Here is a 21,130-nt window from a genome sequence, read left to right on the forward strand (position 1 = left end):
GAAACACAGGTTCTGGTGTTTGGAGGAAAAAGAATTTGACTTCAAATTGCACCATACCCACTGTGAAGCATGGGGGTGGAAACATCATGCTTTGGGGCTGTTTTTCTGCAAAGGGACTAAGACGACTGATCTGTGTAAAGGAAAGAATGAATGGGGCCATGTATCGAGAGATTTTGAGTGAAATCCTCCTTCCATCAACAAGGGCATTGAAGATGAGACATGGCTGGGTCTTTCAGCATGAAAATGAAACCAAACACACAGCCAGGGCAACAAAGGAGTTGCTTCGTAAGAAACATGTTAAGGTCCTGGAGTGGCCTAGCCAGTCTCCAGATCTCAACCCCATAGAAAATCTGTGTGATTTTTTTTTTTTTTTTCACATTCTGTCTCTCATGGTTGAGGTTTACCCATGTTGACAATTACAGGCCACTCTAATATTTTCAAGTGGGAGAACTTGCACAATTAGTGGTTGACTAAATACTTATTTGCCCCACCGTATATTAGCCTACTATCAAAATGACTAAGTTGGCTAAAAATACATAATGAGCCTTCATGATTTAATGTTTATTTTCCCTGCATTGCATTCAATGCACCACTGGACTACTCTGTTGTATGATGCCACCTCAAGTTTAACTTCATTTCAGTATTAATTAATTATTTCATTTCTTTAATAAAATTATAGAAATGCAATAAAGAAATGCGATTTTTGATGTCATTTTTATTTTGAGGTTTCGAAAAACAACAAAATGGAATGTGAATAACATGCCCTTTATCTGGGCTTATCTTTGATTTTCTTTATTATCTCGATTTTGGATTTGAAGTCTGCAAATGCAGTAGGTGTTCTGATATGTTGAGCATGTCTTTAAATTATCTTTATTATCTCGGTTTTGTATTTGAAGTCGGCAAATGCAGTAGGTGTTCTGATATGTTGATGAATGTCTCCTTCATGTACTCGCCATCTGTGAACGGTTTTGCACGCTTTATTATCTCCTGGGTTGCAACAAAACATGCGGCAGTAGTGGAGTTTGGCGATGCAATCCACTTCTTAAATCTATTTTTGCGCTCCTCTAAGTTCTTCAGAAATAATGGAAGCGCACTTTTTCTCTCACTCGCAACTGGGTACTCGGCTGACGGCATCCCGCCCTTCAGATAGAAACGTGTATGGCAGGCTATGACGCGAATCTTACTTGACAGAAATGTTGAAATTTAATATTTATTATACACATTTTTACAGCATTGGAAAACGTGAAGAATGTTTGTGTCATTTTTGTCCTCCTCCACAAACTATCAAAACAAAAAATATGTGTACCTCAGCAATCTTTTTCTATTTTCAAGCATTTTTGAAAATGCTCCAGGGAGCCACTAGGGCAGCGGTAAAGAGCCACATGCGGCTCTCAAAACACTGGGTTGCCGACCTCCGATTTAAATACTCAAGTCATGAGTAACACTGCTTACAGTGTCTGATTAAAAAAGGGATATTTTCTCAGCACAACTTTATCTATATGAACGGTTATCGTACTGTACTATAACCTATTACATGACCATATTAGGCCAAAAATATGACACAAAAAACATCGAATTCAGACCAAAACAACACTATGAAGCATCACCAGTCCAAAAAGTGCCCTCTAGTGGGGAATAACATTGTTACCTCAGTGATAACAGAGTCATGTGGTTGTTGTTGTTGTGATGGCTCATTGGTGACAGCCACTGTCGGCATCTCTGGCAAAAACAGTCACTATGTAGAAATAGCAAAAATGTAACGACTCGTAACGAAAGTAAGGGAGTAAGACAGATGTTTCTTTTTAACAAATGTACTCAAGTAAAAGTAAAAAGTACTAAGTGGTAAAACTACTCAAAGAAGTACATTTTTCTCAAAAAGTTACTCAAGTAAATGTAAATGAGTTCATGTAACTCATTACTACCCACCTCTGTGTCACAACATTCATGTCAGTCAACAGTCCATGATTATGTTAATGTATATATTACAAGTCTGTGGAGTCCCATAAATAACGAGACAACATAATTTGCGCAGGCAAATGAGCTCTGCACAGAGACGACCAATTATGAGGAACAAGAGCAGGAGCTGATGATGGTTTGTGTGGAAGAGCTATGTAAGTCATTCAATGTTAGAATCATAACATTGTGACTGCATAATCAGTTTGTTTTATTCACATGCAATCATGGGACCTGTGCAATTTCAGCCTCAGTCAACAAGCAAGTAGTCGACCTATCAGATGAGCTAGCGCGCAAAGTAGAAGACTCTTTTCGGCAGCAAGAGGAAATTAGCTCACTTCTTGCTCAGATTGTTGACCTACAGGCCCGCTGCAAACGTGTGAGTAAAAATTTTGAAACTCGATACTTAAACAAAAGAAGACATATTATTAAATACCTTGCTTGCATAAATTGTACTGTCTAGTTGCAAAATTTTAACTACTGTACCTGCTCTCTCTAGCTAACTAACGAGAACGAGGAGCTGAATCAACATCTGAGTGCCTCCCGTGAGAATAATCTGATACTAGAGTCAGAGGCAAGAAATTCACTATAATTAAGACATTCAATCTGCCTGAGTTTTTTAAATGATTGTAATTGAGCAAAAATTACACTGTCAAGAGTGAGTGACCTAAACTTGACATTTACTGTATGTCTCCAACAGCTCAGGGACCTGCGAGACAAGTACTCGCAGTGTGAGGACATGCTTCACGAGGCTCGGGAGGACATAAAAAATCTTCGAAATAAGAGTCTGCCCAACAGCACGGTTCAGCGTTACACTGCTTTGGCCTCTGTTCTCCCCATGGACAGCTTGGCAGCAGAGATAGAGGGCACCTTCCGCAAAGGTTTGGACACTCCAGCGTCGTCAGATTACAAGTAAGTGTACTTTCCAGGATTGCAGCCAATGGTTGGTGGATGCATGCCAGGGGTGTCCAAACTTTTTTTTTCTTCCAGGGACTGCTTTTAAAAAAATCAAAGGATGCATGGGCCAATTTGTAATCCTTCATTTGTCAAACAGAGGATCAGAATTGGATAAGAAAGATTGGGTTTTTAAAATATAATAATAATATATATATATATTTTTTAAATCGTTTGTTCACTGGCAGCGCCCCTGTCAAAATTGGATTCGCCGTCAATGGCAATCAATAATGATCACTTAACTCAATGCCACCTTCCTAGTTGAAATTGATTGGATGTCTAAAAAAAAATAAAATAAAATGTTATTTTCGTGACAATATGACGCACCGTATTAAAAGGCACAGGCTCATTTTTGGGTGATATTATAACACACTCAAGGTATATCGCATTATTGGGCGCATGAAAAACATTTGTTAGCATGTGCACTATCATGCTTGATAGCATGCGCGTATTTTTTATTTTTTTTTAAAGGTAGCGGGAGCAAAATGGTTTAATAGTACTTTATTAAGGAATTAAACAAAGTACTCACGTCAATCTTAATCAATCCACAAATCCATCAAAGTCCTCATCTTCTGAACAACTGAGCTAGGACTACATCAAGCACGGCAGGTTCCCTTCCCAATGTTGTTTAGCTTAACGCACACACTCGAACTTTATAGCTACTGGGAGCACGCCCCCTATCACACACAACCATCTCCCTTTAAGGGTCCTATGCCACTCTCACTTACGTCCGGCTTTTGCTCAGGCAGACAGACACATTTTAGTACTCAGTCCACACAATAGGTGCATCAAATTATCAGGCGCACCGTCCATTTTGAAGAAAATTTTTACTTTTAGGTGTGCTTTTAGGTGTATTTGATACACTGCCAATTGGTTTTCCCATTGTGAGTGTATCAAATACTTGTTCTCCCCACTGTACTTATATAGTATATATATATATATTTATATATATATATATATATACGGTGTGTATGTACTTATATAGTGTATATACAGTGCCTTGCAAAAGTATTCGGCCCCCTTGAATCTTGCAACCTTTCGCCACATTTCAGGCTTCAAACATAAAGATATGAAATTTAATTTTTTTGTCAAGAATCAACAACAAGTGGGACACAATCGTGAAGTGCAACAACATTTATTGGATAATTTAAACTTTTTTAACAAATAAAAAACTGAAAAGTGGGGCGTGCAATATTATCCGGCCCCCTTGCGTTAATACTTTGTAGCGCCACCTTTTGCTCCAATTACAGCTGCAAGTCGCTTGGGGTATGTTTCTATCAGTTTTGCACATCGAGAGACTGACATTCTTGCCCATTCTTCCTTGCAAAACAGCTCGAGCTCAGTGAGGTTGGATGGAGAGTGTTTGTGAACAGCAGTCTTCAGCTCTTTCCACAGATTCTCGATTGGATTCAGGTCTGGACTTTGACTTGGCCATTGTAACACCTGGATACGTTTATTTTTGAACCATTCCATTGTAGATTTGGCTTTATTTTTTGGATCATTGTCCTATTGGAAGATAAATCTCCGTCCCAGTCTCAGGTCTTGTGCAGATATCAACAGGTTTTCATCCAGAATGTTCCTGTATTTGGCTGCATCCATCTTCCCGTCAATTTTAACCATCTTCCCTGTCCCTGCTGAAGAAAAGCAGGCCCAAACCATGATGCTGCCACCACCATGTTTGACAGTGGGGATGGTGTGTTCAGGGTGATGAGCTGTGTTGCTTTTACGCCAAACATATCGTTTTGCATTGTGGCCAAAAAGTTCAATTTTGGTTTCATCTGACCAGAGCACCTTCTTCCACATGTTTGGCGTGTCTCCCAGGTGGCTTGTGGCAAACTTTAAATGAGACTTTTTATGGATATCTTTGAGAAATGGCTTTCTTCTTGCCACTCATCCATAAAGGCCAGATTTGTGCAGTGTACGACTGATTGTTGTCCTATGGACAGACTCTCCCACCTCAGCTGTAGATCTCTGCAGTTCATCCAGAGTGATCATGGGCCTCTTGGCTGCATCTCTGATCAGTTTTCTCCTTGTTTGAGAAGAAAGTTTGGAAGGACGGCCGGGTCTTGGTAGATTTGCAGTGGTCTGATGCTCCTTCCATTTCAATATGATGGCTTGCACAGTGCTCCTTGAGATGTTTAAAGCTTGGGAAATCTTTTTGTATCCAAATCCGGCTTTAAACGTCTCCACAACCGTATCTCGGACCTGCCTGGTGTGTTCCTTGGTTTTCATAATGCTCTCTGCACCTTAAACAGAACCCTGAGACTATCACAGAGCGGGTGCATTTATACGGAGACTTGATTACACACAGGTGGATTCTATTTATCATCATCGGTCATTTAGGACAACATTGGATCATTCAGAGATCCTCACTGAACTTCTGGAGTGAGTTTGCTGCACTGAAAGTAAAGGGGCCGAATAATATTGCACGCCCCACTTTTCAGTTTTTTATTTGTTAAAAAAGTTTAAATTATCCAATAAATGTTGTTCCACTTCACGATTGTGTCCCACTTGTTGTTGATTCTTGACAAAAAAAATTAAATTTCATATCTTTATGTTTGAAGCCTGAAATGTGGCGAAATGTTGCAAGATTCAAGGGGGCCGAATACTTTTGCAAGGCACTGTATATATATATATATATATATATATATATATATATATATATATATATATAAATAAATAAAAAATTGTTGTCTCGCCCACCCGGGCGGTATGGTCTCTCCTTTCAAGCTCAGGTCCTCTACCAGAGGCCTGGGAGCTTGAGGGTCCTGCGCAGGATCTTAGCTGTCCCTAGAATTGCGCTCTTCTGAATGGAGACGTCGGACGTTGTTCCTGGTATCTGTTGGAGCCATGCACCCAGCTTGGAGGTTACTCTCCCTAGTGTCCCGATCACAACTGGCACCACTCTTGCATTCACTCCCCACATTTTCTCCAACTCTTCCTTCAACCCTTGATATTTCTGCAGCTTTTCGTGTTCTTTTTTTCTGATGTTGCTATCGCTGGGGATTGCTACATCTATCACAACTGCTGTCTTCTGATGTTTATCCACCACCACTATGTCAGGCTGGTTGGCCATCACCAGTTTGTCTGTCTGGATCTTGAAATCCCACAGGATCTTGGCTCGGTTGTTCTCGACCACCTACGGAGGTGTCGCCCACCTTGACTCCGGGGTCTCTAGTCCGTACTCGGCACAGATGTTCCTGTACACTATGCCTGCTACCTGGGTATGTCGTTCCATGTATGCCTTGCCTGCTAGCATCTTACACCCTGCTGTGATGTGCTGGACTGTCTCAGGGGCCTCTTTGCATAGCCTGCACCTGGGGTCCTGTCTGGTGTGATAGACCCTGGCCTCTATTGCTCTTGTGTTAAGGGCCTGCTCTTGTGCTGCTATTATCAGTGCCTCCGTGTTGTCTTTCAGTCCGGCCTTTTCCAGCCACTGGTATGATTTTCCCATGTCAGCTACCTCCTTAATTTGTCGGTGGTACACACCATGCAAGGGCTTGTCCTTCCATGATAGCTCCTCAGGGTCCTCCTCCTTATTGGGCTTCTGGTGCCTGAGGCATTCACCGAGTAGGTCATCACTGGGTGCCATTTTCATGATGTACTCTTGGAGGGATGTAGTTTACTCCTGGATAGTGGCTCTTATGCTCACTAGTCCTCGGCCTCCTTCTTTCCGCTTTGTGTAGAGCCTCAGGATGCTGGATTTAGGGTGAAATCCTCCGTGCATTGTAAGGAGCTTCCTTGTCTTGATGTCGGTAGCCTGCATCTCTTCCAGTGGCCAGGATACGATGCCAGCAGGGTATCTGATTACTGGTAGGGCATAGCTGTTAATGGCCTGGATCTTATTCTGGCCATTCAGCTGACTCTTGAGGACCTGCCTCACCCTCTGTAGGTATTTGGTTGTGGCAGACCTTCTAGTTGCTTCCTCATGGTTTCCATTTGCCTGTAGGATCCCCAGGTATTTGTAGCTGTCCTGCACATATGTTATGTTGCCTTCAGGTAGTTCAGCCCCTTCAGTTGAGGTCACCTTCCCTCTTCTGGATACCATTCGCCCACACTTATCTAGTCCGAATGACATCCCGATGTCATTGCTGTATATTTTCGTGTGGTGGATCAGGGAGTCCATGTCACGCTCGTTTTTGGCATACAGCTTGATGTCATCCATGTAGAGGAGGTGAATGATGGTTGTTCCACTTCGGAACCGGTACCCGAAACCACTCTTGGTGATGATCTGGCTGAGGGGCTTTAGGCCTATGCAGAACAGCAGGGGTGACAGAGCATCTCCTTGGTAGATACCGCATTTGATGCTCACATGTGCAACTGGCTTCGAGTTGGCTTCTAGAGTTTTCTTCCACAGCCCCATCGAGTTCTGGAGGAAGGTCCTTTGTGTCCTGTTGATGTTATACAGCTTCAAGCATTCCAGTATCCATGTGTGTGGCATTGAGTCATAGTCAATCCAGGCAGTGCACAGGTTGCCTTGCAGTCCTTGGCGACTGCCCTGTCCACCAGTAGTTGGTGCTTGGCTCCCCTGTTGTTATTGCCAATCCCTTTCTGTGCCCTATGCATGTATTGCTCCATGTGCCTGCTCATTTTAGCCGCTATGATGCCTGATAGGAGCTTCCATGTGGTGCTGAGGCAGGTTATAGGCTGGTGGTTGGATGGTACTGTTCCCTTCTGGGGGTCCTTCATGATGAGGACTGTCCGACCTTGGGTTAGCCACTCTGGGTGGGTCCCCGACCTCAGCAGCTGGTTCATTTGTGCTGCTCGGCGTTAATGGAGTGCAGTTAGCTTCTTAAGCCAGTAGGCATGAATCTTGTCGGGCCCTGGAGCTGTCCAGTTCTTCATCTTGGACAGTCTTGTCTGGATGTGTTCTGTTGTGATGAGTACTGGGCCTTGTTCTGGGATGTTGCGATGTTCTGACTGCAGGTCTGCCAGCCGTTGGGCCTTAGTGTTGTGAGACGCCTCTTTTTCCCAGATACTCTTCCAGAATTGTTCAGTCTTAGCCCTGGGTGGGTCTGCTGTGGTCTTGGTACCCTGCCACTGAGAGTAGACCTTAGCTGGATGATTGGAGAACATAGTGTTTATTCTCCTGGCCTCTACTTCTCCTGTGTTCCTCTTTAGGCGTCTAGCTAGGGCTGTGAGCCTTTGCTTAGCAGTCTCCAGTGCCTCAGCTGCGGACAGCTTGCTGTATTTCTTGGGCAGTTGTTTCTTAGGTTTCACGCCTTTGCTCAGCTCTGTTAGGAGGCTAACTTCTCTCCGTTTTGTTCCGATTTTAGCCTCTAGCCTTCGTTTCCATGGAGGCTCCTTCCGGCGACTGTATATATATATATATATATATATATATATATATATATATATATATATATAAATAAAATATGGCGGAAAACACTCAGGTGAATTGAAGTTCCGCTCAAATTGTCTGATATGCATGTGTGATAAATCATTGGAGAGCTTAAAATCTCAATTTTCTGGGGGAAGAAAAATTTTGAACAGGAGGGCATTTTTTAGAAAAAAAAAAAAAGTTTTTTAAACAGCAAAACCCTATCTAGAGGTGAGAGCACGCAACAGCAGAATTACAGACGCCATGACTTTAACGAGATATTATCGCGTACTTACCTTGTTTTGATCCCAAAACCCCATGTCGCATGTATCACTGAGTGTCAAGACACAGCTGTGAATGGCCACAGCTGGATTTTTTTTGGTATTTTATGGGTGAAACATGGAAATATAATAAGGGTCGCAATGCAGAAATCGCAGACATCAAGGAGTGGTTGAGATTTTCTTTTTCATATTTTTACCCTTTTAAACGTTTTTTTTTTTTTTTTTTTTCAATTTTTCTTTGGATGGATGGATCATTTATCATCTAACATATCGGAGAAAATGCGACAGTAACAAAACAAAATACAATTAAGCGATAGTTATGACGTAGATATCCGTGACTTTTTTACAGACGCCATTTTTTTTTCATTGTGACATAATTTGTTAAAAGTTTAAAAAATGTGAGTGAATAATTTTTTAAAGTCATTTTTTTAACGAAATATGAGACATCAATTAATGATTCTAAGCTAAAAACGACATACATTAAAAAAATATATAATTAATCACCTTCGTTTTATGGCTGGGTTGAAACAAAAACGGGTGCACGACGTCTGTAAACGGGGGTTTTCAGGGTAAAATGTACAAATTAAAAATAGTTTGGGGGCTTCATGCGCCATGAATCTGCTATGGCAGCATCTACACTTATTGTTCTATCAGACACAACAGTTGTTTTGGCTTAAAATACAGCAGTTTCTTTTAAAGAAGAGTGCAAGAGCAGAAACTACTTTTTCAGCAAAAATATTTTGTTTCTGCCGAATTAAATGGCGCTGGTGATTTTGGGTATAGGGTACTTACCAACAAGAAGTTCACAAGCCTGATTTTGATCAAAACACACATGGCGAACCTCCTGCAGTTCGGTATTTGGAAATTGGAATTTTTATGGATGCTTTTACTAGGAGTGTAGCAGAGCACTAAAATGTAATTTCAGTTAGGTTTTCTTTTTTTTGAAGTGCCGTTCTGGCTTTGGTTAATTTTTGGTAAAAAAAAATTTGGTACGAAAAAATATTTAAAGTGCTTTTATTTATAATAATAAAACTTATTTACCGTATTTTTCGGACTATAAGTCGCAACTGAGTATAAGTCGCACCAGCCATAAAATGCCCAACGAAGAGGAAAAAAACATATAAGTCGCATTTTTGGGGGAAAGTTTCTTGATAAAATCCAACACATAGAACAGATATGTCATGAAAGGCAATTTAAAATAAAAATACAATAGAGAACAACATGCTGAATAATTGTACAGTATGATAATGTTACATGATGCATAAACAGCGGAATGCGAACGTGGCCGGTATGTTAATACAGCTAATATAGCGTTATGTTATAGCTATTGAGTGTTATTCAGATAACTAGAGCATAAAGAACATGCTAACAAGTTTACCAAACCATCAGTGTCACTCCAAAACACCAAAATAACTTGTGAAATGATATAATAATGTGTTAATAATTTCACACATAAGTCGCTCCAGAGTATAAGTCGCACCCCCAGCCAAACTACAAAAAAAAACTGCGACTTATAGTCCGAAAAATATGGTAGTTTAATAAAAGTGGCTCAGACAGACAGTTATGAAAAATAAAAATTAAAAATGAAAAAAAATGTCTTTCTTGCAGGACCCACCCGAGACGTGTATTTGAAACGGTGCGAGTTGTGAACAGGTCAGTGAGGCTGCGCTCTCTGTGCCATTCGCCGGGACTTCCAGGTTCAAGCCCGGTGTCAGTCCGCTCCAGCTGTACCAGCACGCCTCGCACCAGTTACTACGGCTCTGATAACGCCAGTTTCACACTGGAGGACAAGCCCAGTGCTAGTCCGGCCCAGAAAGACGATTTGAGGTGTCTGTCAGGGAACATGAACTCAAACTAACTTTTGTCACTTTTTAACATTGTGCTTTTTTGTCTGTACCATCAGTGAGCCAAAGCGTTTGGGCCAACCAGGCACTCCTGGAGGGCAGGACCTTGAAGCGGCCTTGCGCAGTTTGTCAGCCCGCCAGGAGAACCATTTTTCTGAGCGGCCTTTCTTTGATGTGGAGCGCGAGCGCAAACTACGTGCCTTGGCAGCAAACAGCGAGGAGGACGAGCGTTCTAGTGGCTTCTTGACACCGAATGACAGCCTTGCCTCTAGCCTAGGCGCATCAAACAGCACCAACTACTCCAATGGAAGCTCTCGTCACTCCTGTGACTCATCAAGTTCGAGGTCATACCTGCCCGACCGCCTACAGATTGTCAAACCTCTTGAAGGTAAAGGCTAAATTCCTTTTTAAAAACGTTACTAGATTCACAGGTGTGTTCTGGTGAGGAAATTCACCCAGAGAATGTTAATCGTTGTTGGCATGACTGTGGGGCACTAATTATCTCAAACTCAAATCTCTCAAAGGTTTTTCAAGTTCTTCTTCTCTCTCAAGAGTAATGTTTTAAATGGTAAATGGAGAGTACTTGTATAGTGCATTTTAGGAACCAAGTGACAGATTTATTGTTGTTGTTAGTATGGTTTCAGGAAAAAAATAATATCATACACTTCATAATGTATTGATGGGACACTGGGTGCGGGGGCCGATAAATAGGGGGCCTGCATTGTTGGCGAGACCGTCAAAGCTGACCGAGTGGAATCACAGACAAAAAACTTTTTTTCGTTGAAAATTCTTGTGAATAAATGCTTAAATCCCCGAATTCTTTATAGATATGGACGTAAAACAGTCTCGATTCTTGGTTAAAAACAAACATAAAAAAATTTACAGTTAGCATTTATTTTTCGTAAATATGTCCAAGTACAATGCTAGTCTGTTAGTGAATGTAGCTACCGGCCGCCTTATGTAAACAGAGCTTTTCCGGGGAAAATTCTTGTGAATAAATGCTTAAATCACCGAATTCTTTATAGACAGGGGTGCACATAATTTTTTCGCCCAGGTTCTCAGAGGAGGACCTGGAGATGTGACTTGGTCCTCATTGAGCTTGAGAGCCGACCCGCCTGATGCGATAAATTTATGACAAGCTTTACTTAGAGCCAATTAACTTTAATTAATTATATTAACAATTAATGCTTGATTAACAAAATTGGCATTACTTTGAAGTGAAATGTAAAGAAATAAACATAAAAGCACCATTTCAAAATAAAGGGCATTATGCGGCTCCCACATTAACTCCAAGCCTTTTTAAAAGTGGGATGTCCTCCTCATAAGACCTCATTGAACGTGCATGTTTAGCTTTGTAAAATGCGAGCAAAAACACGTTTGTCACTGTATGTCGCTGTTCATTACCTCTATTCCGCGACTTGTCCATAGGGCGAGTGGGATCATGTCTGACATCGATAGTTTGCTTGCCACATGCGCCCTGTTTTTTTTCGTGCTTTTCAAAGTTTGGATGGGTGAAATTCTTTGACCCTACATAAAATGCGCTGCTCTTATCGGCGACATTGGGATTCTCACGGCACATTTTGTACCGCATTTCCGTGCGAGCATCATTTGCTTCTAGCCATAGTACCTCCTGTAGCCACTTTTCAGTAAAAGTCTTTTTTTTTTGGTAGCTCCGGTGACATTTCTGTCGTCTGTCTGTCTTTTGACGGGGGTGGGGGAACACTGAAGTAATTACTCAGTGTGGCCTGCCTCTTCGACATTTTGAGAAGTTATTTTCTCGTGTCCGCCGCAAATACAGTGGTCAGCCATCGGTACGCAAAAGCGTATGGAAGCCGTTGAGGGCCAGCGCGTTTGTCTACGTCCAGTACGCATGCGTGCATGCAGACCACTTATGTGCACCCCTGTTTATAGTTTATGGACGTAAAACCGTCTCGATTCTTGGTTAAAAGCAAAAAAGCAGTGCAGTTAGCATTTATTTTACATGAATATGTCCAAGTACAATGCTAGTCTGTTAGTGAATGTAGCTAGTGGCCGCCATATGTAAACAGAGCTTTTCTGGGGGAAATTCTTGTGAATAAATGCTTAAATCACCTAATTCTTTTTAGATATGGACGAAAAACAGTCTCTTGGTTTAAAGCAAAAAAAACGTGTAGTTAGCATTTATTTTACGTAAATATGTCGAAATACAATGCTAGTCTGTTAGTGAATGTAGCTAGAGGACGCCTTATGTAAATAGAGCTGTTCTGGTGAAAATTCTTGTGAATAAATGCTTCAATCTCTGAATTCTTTATAGATATGGACGAAAAACAGTCTCGACTCTTGGTTTAAAGCAAAAAAGCAGTGCAGTTAGCATTTATTTTACGTAAATATGTCAAAGTACAATGCTAGTCTGTTAGTGAATGTAGCTAGCGGCCGCCTTATGCAAACAGAGCTTTTCCATGGAAAATTCTTGTGAATAAATGCTTAAATCCCCAAATTCTTTATAGATATGGACGAAAAACAGTCTCGATACTTGGTTAAAAGCAAAAAAAAAAACAGCATTTATTTTACATAAATATTGCGAATTATGATGCCAATGCAGTAGCGGCTAATTTCTCCCATTATTTTTTTTCACAACATTTTAAAATGCATGCATGGTATGAAAAATATAATAATTATCTTGAACAAATCACTCCTGAGACAGTCCTTCCTGTTTGTGTGTGGTACATCATTGGTAATTTTTCAACAGAAATCCGACGTTAGATTGCTGCGGGCCTGTTTGTTAATAGCTCCTCTTTATGTGGGCGACCCCCTACTTGAATGCGAGGCACAGTGCATGACCGATCTGACCCATCAATACCATTATGAAGTCTATGTCTTTAGCTATAACCCCAAATTAAAAATAATAAGGACTGTATTTTTCAGACTGTAAGTCGCAGTTTTTTTTCATAGTTTGGCAGAGGGTGCATCTTATACTCTGGTGCGACTTATGTGTGAAATTATTAACACATTATTATATTATTGTTGCTTGTTAGCATGTTCTGTATGCTATAGTTATCTGAATAACTCTTAATAGCTATGTTACATTAACATACCAGGCAGGTTCTCAATTAGTTGTTTATGCGTCAAGTAATGTTAGCATACCGTACACTTATTCAGCCTATTGTTCTCTATTGTATTTTTATTTTAAATTGCCTTTCAAGATGACGTGTCTGTTCTTGGTGCTAGATTCTATCAAATAAATTTCCCCCCAAAATGCGATTTATACTCCGGTGCGACTTATATATGGCGGAAAACACTCAGGTGACTTGAAGTTCCGCTGTGAGACCCCCAATTTGGCCAAATTTCAAAATTGTCTGATATGCATGAGTGATACATCATTGGAAAGCTTAAAATCTCAATTTACTGGGGGAAGAAAATTTTTGGACAAGAGGGCAGTTTAAAAAAAAAAAAATTAAACAGCAAAACCCTATCTGGAGGTGAGAGCACGCAAGAGCAGAATTACAGACGCCATGATATTAACGAGATATTATCGCGTACTTACCTTGTTTCGATCCAAAAACTCCATGTCGCATGTATCACTGAGTGTCATGACACAGCTGTGACTGGCCACAGCTGGATTTTTTTTTAGTTTTATGGGTGAAACATGGTAATATAACAAGGGTCACGATGCAGAAATCGCAGACATCAAGGAGTGGTCGAGATGTTCTTTTTCATATATATACACCCTTTAAAACATTCTTTTTCAACTTTTCTTTGTTTGGATCGAATATTTATCATCTAACATTTCGGAGAAAATGCGACAGTAACAAAAAAATACAATTAAGCGATAGTTAATTAGTTGCAAATAGTTACAAAAACGGTTGCGCAACGTCTGTAAACGGGGGTTTCCAGGGTAAAACGGGTAAATTAAAAATAGTTCGGGGGCATCATGCGCCATTAATTTGGTATGGCAGCATATAGACATATTGTTCTATCAAACACAACAGTTGTTTTGGCTTAAAATACAGCAGTTTCTTTTAAAGAGGAGTGCAAGAGCAGAAACTGCTTTTTCAGTCTTGTCTGTGTTTTCTGCCATATGTTTTTTTTTCTTTTCATTGCGCATTTTTTGGCTGGTGCGACTTATACTCAGGTGGGACTTATAGTCCAAAAAAATAATATAGTAATATCTTATGTACATGTTAAATCATAAATCGATATATAGGTGCAAGATTAAAAGAAAGTATTTTATTAGTATGGACTTTTATTCGTATCTGGGGATTGTGAAAAGGGGTTACCGTGTTTTTCGAAGTGAAAGTTGCACGAGCCAAAAAATGCACAAAAGAAGAGAGTATAATTAGCATTTTTTAGGAAATTTATTTAATCAAAGACCAAGAACAAACATTGGACATTATAGTTATAACAATGAAATGGATAACAACAGAGTGGCATCTGTTAATGTAACAGATTAACAGTTAGTCAGCTAACTAAAACCTAAACAATGCAAAATAACTTATTTACCCAACTCCAAATTACTACCAACTTGCAGAATCTGGAAGTACAGGGCACACCTAGAGCACCCTTCTCATGGCTGCAGTGTGAACAAAAAACATATAAGTGCCACCTGAGTAAAGGTTGCACTTTATATAATGTATTTAAATTAGGGCTGTCAAACGATTAAAATTTTTAATCGAGTTAATTACAGCTTAAAAATTAATTAATCGTAATTAATCGCAATTCAAACCATCTATATAATATGCCATATTTTTCTCTAAATTATTGTTGGAATGGAAAGATAAGACGCAAGATGGATATATATTTTCAACATGCGGTACATAAGGACTGTATTTGTTTATTATAACAATAAATCAGTTCTAAATCAGTTATAGAAATTTTGTATTAAAACCCCTCTTAATGTTTTCGTTTTAATAAAATTTGTTAAATTTTCAATCAAAAAATAAACTAGTAGCCCGCCATTGTTGATGGCAATAATTACTTACACTATAAAATCAGTCGCACCCAAACGCCAGCAGAGGGCAGCAAAACTCCGCAAAACACAATTAACAGGTGGGCCTTTCACTAGTGACATTTAAATATGTCTGAGCTGGGCAAGTGCGTTAATTGCGTCAAATATTTTAACGTGATTAATTAAAAAAATTAATTAACGCCAGTTAACGCGATAATTTTGACAGCCCTAATTTAAATATAAAATATTATAAATCAGATGGGATCAGTAAAGCTAAAGGAGTCCTGTTGGGCATTTTTGGCCAGTGGGAATCTGGAGGGAGGCATTGTACACATAATGTGGTTCTATATGCCATGTTCTTTTTTTTAGGTTCTGTAACTCTGCACCAATGGCAGCAGCTGGCCAAACCAAACCTAGGGGGCATCCTCCACCCTCGTCCCGGAGTCCTGACAAAGGACTTCAGGGAGCTTGAAGTGGATATCCAGCATGTGTATAGTCTGAATGACCTGGAGGAGGATGAGCCTGACCTGTCGCTGCTTTCAGGAACTCACAGCATGGGTAGAGTACCTAATCATTACTCTGTACACTTGTAGAATATATGTAATTAAATCTTGCAAACAGTGAATAGAGATTTGTGGATGTTGCTCTTTAGTGGTGGTCGCCACTTATGGGATGTTAACACACCTCAGTAGCAACCCAGCATCAGTCAATGTAAACAGTAACGTTAGCTGCTGCTAGGTTTGCCAACTCCCTGTATATAAAAATAAGTTGGCCTGATAACTGTCAACTTTAGATTTTTGTTCTTTTTAATTAATACAGTAAGTGTAATATAATTTTTTAGGTGCATATTTAAGTGATAAGCACATTGAAAAACAATATTTATTGCCAATGTATTTTTAATACTTTATACTTAAAAGTGCAAACATAAACTGAGGTGCGTTCAAAGTAGGCCTGAACGATATATCGTTTAAACATCGTCATCGCGATGTGCACATGTGCAATAGTCCCATCGCAAGGACGTGCGATAGTTTTATTTTTTTTAATCCACAAATGTATGTTGCTCCATGCTTTCTCTGTCCTGAGCTGATCGCTTTAGTGACACTCACACAACCTCCCTCTCCCCCTCCCTTCCTCTCCTAGGTCTTTGTTCCTCTGCGCACTTGCTTATTAAAGTTAACGATGGTTGTGTTTGATCTTGCCACAGAGGCGAACTTCAATCACACCGCATCTTTCAGTCGTCGTTTAACTTGTTAAGCACGTGTTGCATGAAGGAAGCGTGCGCTGGAATGAATGTGTGTGCGTGGAAACGTTGGGGACAGCCGGTGTTCTGACGAATGGGTATGCTTGGTACACCTGTTGTGTTGTGTCCTGGAAATAAACACTAGAAGTGATTCTGCAGCCAAGGTAGATAAACAGAAGCATTAAATAAAGCAAAGCGTTTTTCTACTACAGTACATTATTCTTGTTTAAAAATGATTCGATGATCTGCACGTGGTACATGATTGGAAAGCTTAAAATCTCAACTTTCTGGGGGAAGAACAATTTTTAACAGGAGGGCATTTTTTTAAAAAAAAGAAATGTTTTTTAAACAGCAAAACCCTAGCTGGAGGTGAGAGCATGCGAGAGCAGAATTACAGACACCATGACTTTAACAAGATATTATCGCGTACTTATCTTGTTTCGATCCAAAAACTCCATGTCGCATGTTTCACTGAGTGTCAAGACACAGCTGTGACTGGCCGCAGCTGGATTATTTCATTTTATTTTATGGGTGAAACATGGTACTATAACAGGGGTCGCAATGCAGAAATCGCAGACATCAAGGAGTGGTCGAGATTTTCTTTTTCATATATTTACCCTTTTAAACGTTTTTTTTCCCCCCAATTTTTCTTTTTTTCGGATAAGATATTTATCATCTAACATAGCAGGGAAAATGCGACAGTAACAAAAAAATACAATTTAGCGAAAGTTATGAGGTAGATATCCGTGACTTTTTTACAGACGCCATATTTTTCATTGTGACGTAATTTGTTTAAAAATTTAAAATATGCAAGTGAATCATTTTTTAAAGTTAGCCATATACATTTTTTAAAGCATGTTTTAGGGGGAACATTTTGAAAAAAACATGTCTAATATATGTATAATATGTATCTTTTTCCAATGCAAAAAAAAAAAAAAAATATTTAATATCGCAATATAATATCGCAATATATTGCAACCCCCAAAAAAATCGCAGCAATAGTTTTTTCCAATATCGTTCAGGCCTAGTTCAAAGTCCCCTCAGCAATAACAGTTTCGCAAATGATCACTCCAAATACTGGGTGATTGAAAAAGAATGTGCCAAAATCATCACGCATGTATTCATTTTAAAGTCATTGAAATAGACTGAATTAGCGGTCATTTGATACAGGAATTATCCCTGTTTAATTGGGCGTCAATTTAAATTAGTCTTTGTCGGAAAATCACTCATTTATTTACGCTCAAAATGGCCACTCCACAGCAGAAGGCATTTTGTTTACTTGAGTTTGTGTGTATCTTGTAGCACGTTTCGGAGGAATTTTCATATTTGCTTGATGTTGTCCGTGCCGCTTGTGGTGGTCACATTGAGCACTTGTAAAGCATGAAATAAAAACTTGAAGTTATATACAATACTTGTATCCAGCTAGTTATTGTTTTTTTTTTTTCTTTTCAATTTTTTAAATATACCGCAATGGTTTTGGCACATTCTTTTTGAATAACCCTATATTGTGTGAAAATGCAAACTTAATTGACAGAACACAAAAATATAATACAAGTAGTGAAAATAAAGTACAGTGTTACCTCGACATACGATCGCATCGACATATGATCCATTCGATATCCGACGTAAAAATTTGACTCGTCATCTGTCCTGAAATATGACTACATGGTTGAAATACGACGATCTATGACAGCTCGCAATTTAATTTTTTTTCCTGTATGACGGCGGATTTTCATTTGAGAGAAATCAACATGGGTCCCAAGAAGGTTAGTGCAGGTGGTAAAAAATGGAAAAAGGTGACGCTTAGCATTGAAATTAAGATGGAAACGATATAATAATATGAGCGTGGTGTGCGCTTTAGTGAACTGGCTCGATAATACTACCAGAATATGTCTACGATCTTGACGGTCCTCCGACCTCTGTTCGTCAGTCTTTATAAGTTGATTTGGTTGTTTTTTGGGGGTGGGGGGTATTTTTGTTTCGAGCAATAACAACGAAAACAACAACAACAATGGGAAAAAAATAAAACGGTAATAATGATTATAACAGAAATAATAACGATACATACATACAACAACAGAACATGAAAAGTGAAAGTAAAATCTCTAACACACCTCTCTCACTCTGTCATCAGTCACACGGTGCGTTCAGGAACAGCATGCAAAACACAACTGCCATATTAGAACCCGATTCTTTCATTTCCATTTCGACTTACAAACCAGGTCCTGGAACGAATTAAATTTGTATGTAGAGGTACCACTGTACACAGAGAAGACCAAGAAAAAAAATATGATCATCATTTTGAACATGCTTTTTACTCAAGCTTCACTCAAACTTCTTAATTCCCACACCCTATTGTCTTCCGGTACCATAATGACAACCCAATTGTCAGTGTTCAGTCAACTCATTGGTCAGAAAAAAGGAGGGGCGGGGGAATTCGTTCCCCTATATATTCTTGGAAAGCACCTTACCAGTATTCATTCATTCTACAAATAAAATACATTTTTCGATTTTAATGACAAAACAGGACAGAGCGCGTTGCCTTGTAAGCTTAATACAGCATGTTTCTGAACACGAGACGATCCCATTTTTCAATAGACCGTTGGCAACTCTTATCATCTGTTGGCTGTGTGTGCTGCAGGCAGCATACCCCAGCAACGGCGGATGGCGTACTTCCGGTCGTTTTGCTCGGATTAGTCAATATCGTGGGCATCTTTCGCACTTCTGCTATATAGCATACAGGCCAGTCAGAATGAAAATCAGTTTAATTCAATTTTATTTGTATACAAAAGTGAGAAATAAAATTATATTGACTGTTAATATTTTCCAATCGGGGGAAATTTTCAAGTACAAAAACATGCCAAAAATGTATAACTATATAGCCTAGGAGCCTATGAAGCTATTGGTCATACAGTGCATAAACTTAAGCCATAATGTTCATTTTCCTTAGATGGGTAACAGGGTTCCACTGTCTTCACATTTGTAATGCTGTGATCACGAGTGTATACTGTGTGTCTGTATTACAAGAAGTTCAATGTGGTTTTGTTTCCCTTCCCTAAACACACTGGGTCTTCATCAGGTCCCAACCATCCTCAGACCTCTCCAACTCCCACTATTACCACCTGTCAAGTCCCTCGACCAGCCCTCCTCTCCCCCTCATTCCCGTTTAGGTAAGAACTGGAGTTGTAGTTTTTTAAACTTCCTTTACATCTTTACTTTTTGTACGTTTCCCTTCCACCTAAGATTCTCTCAAAGCTTGCAAATGATGAATTTTGTTCACTCAATACAGACAAACCTCTAACGCAGTAGTGTACACACTAATGCCCACGACCCAGTTTTTTTTTTCTTTTTTTCTTTTTTTTTTTTACTGGCCTGCAGCAAATTAGGTGGATATCATTGAATTTCGCTCGCAAAAGAAGCTTGAGTTCAGCCTACATTTTTTTGCACCTCTCAGCTTCACCATTAGATTGCACTAGTCACTTAAACAGTGCCTCTCCACGAAGTGATGTGTCAAAACCTGACATGTTGAAATCATCGTACTTTGTTTCAGGCGTGGAAATATATAAATATATACAGATAGTATTAACATATATACTGTATGTATACGGTACATTTTTTTTAAAAATATCCCAATACCTCTGGATTATTTAATTGCTTGTAGCCCTGAACTCATTCACTGCCATTGACAGATAAAAGCATAAAATCTATTTGACCTGGGAAAGGTGACATTGAGTGATCATTTTTCCCTGGCACTGACGCAGATAGGCATTCAATCCAATAGACTTGGGGGGCTGGCAGCGATCGAACGATCGCTATAGCCCTTCCAGTCAAATTGGATTTGATGTCAATGGCAGGCAATAACTTTATATTTAAAAATAAATTAATACATTTTATAACTCAATCCTTTTACCTGATTCTGATCCTCTGAAATCAGAGGCACACCAGCAAAGCAGGTCATATTGTGTTTGACCTTAGTTTTTCTTTTGCAGTTCCTCAAAGTCATCAAGACCAGTTTTGCTCATTTGACGAACTTTTTCTTTCCCCTTTAGTGGCAGTAAACGTTTGTCCAGGCTCTTTCTCCAACTCTAGAAGGAGCAAAGTAAGATGCTGGCTCCACTATTTGCTGAATGCTCCATTTTTTATTTGAAACATTACATGAAATGCATGATACCATGTATGCCTGCTAACTATTGTCATCAAAGCAACAGCTGCACTTTGTGCAATCCATGTTTGAATGTCACAAAGTAACCACAATTTCATTTTATCATGTATGGCTGCTATACAGTAGCATATTTTCCCCATATCCTTCAGGTCCATTTTGTAGTATGCACTTTGTCCTCACTACAAAGACAATCACACTACCGTATTTTTCAGACTATAAGTCGCAGTTTTTTTTCATTGTTTGGCTGGGGGTGCGACTTATACTCAGGAGCGACATATTTGTGAAATTATCAACACATTATTATATCATTTCACATGTTATTTTGGTGTTTTGGAGTGTCACTGATATTTTGGTAAACTTGTTAGCATGTTTTTTTATTCTATAGTTATCTGAATAACTCTTAATAGCTATGTTACGTTAACATACCGGCTATGTTTGCATTTCATTGCTCA

The 21,130-nt window shown here is 39.5% G+C and overlaps 1 protein-coding gene across 4 annotated transcripts in view; it reads left to right on the plus strand.

Moving 5' to 3' along the window:
• Positions 1–21,130, plus strand: part of LOC130920030 (trafficking kinesin-binding protein 1-like) — a 49,221-nt gene that overhangs the window by 23,525 nt on the left and 4,566 nt on the right. The window contains exons 6-14 of one of the 4 annotated variants that reach the window (XM_057842825.1): positions 2,033–2,111; positions 2,202–2,332; positions 2,453–2,527; positions 2,654–2,865; positions 10,117–10,335; positions 10,412–10,740; positions 15,646–15,834; positions 19,596–19,686; positions 20,566–20,615. In XM_057842825.1, the coding sequence (XP_057698808.1) occupies positions 2,033–2,111; positions 2,202–2,332; positions 2,453–2,527; positions 2,654–2,865; positions 10,117–10,335; positions 10,412–10,740; positions 15,646–15,834; positions 19,596–19,686; positions 20,566–20,605 (1,365 nt within the window). In that variant the 3' untranslated portion in view covers positions 20,606–20,615. The remainder of the gene's footprint in view (positions 1–2,032; positions 2,112–2,201; positions 2,333–2,452; positions 2,528–2,653; positions 2,866–10,116; positions 10,336–10,411; positions 10,741–15,645; positions 15,835–19,595; positions 19,687–20,565; positions 20,616–21,130) is intronic. The other 3 variants (XM_057842824.1, XM_057842827.1, XM_057842826.1) reach the window with 3 other exon arrangements.

The sequence above is a fragment of the Corythoichthys intestinalis genome, chromosome 8, assembly GCF_030265065.1.
Source record: "Corythoichthys intestinalis isolate RoL2023-P3 chromosome 8, ASM3026506v1, whole genome shotgun sequence".
Classification (NCBI taxonomy): Eukaryota; Metazoa; Chordata; class Actinopteri; order Syngnathiformes; family Syngnathidae; genus Corythoichthys; species Corythoichthys intestinalis.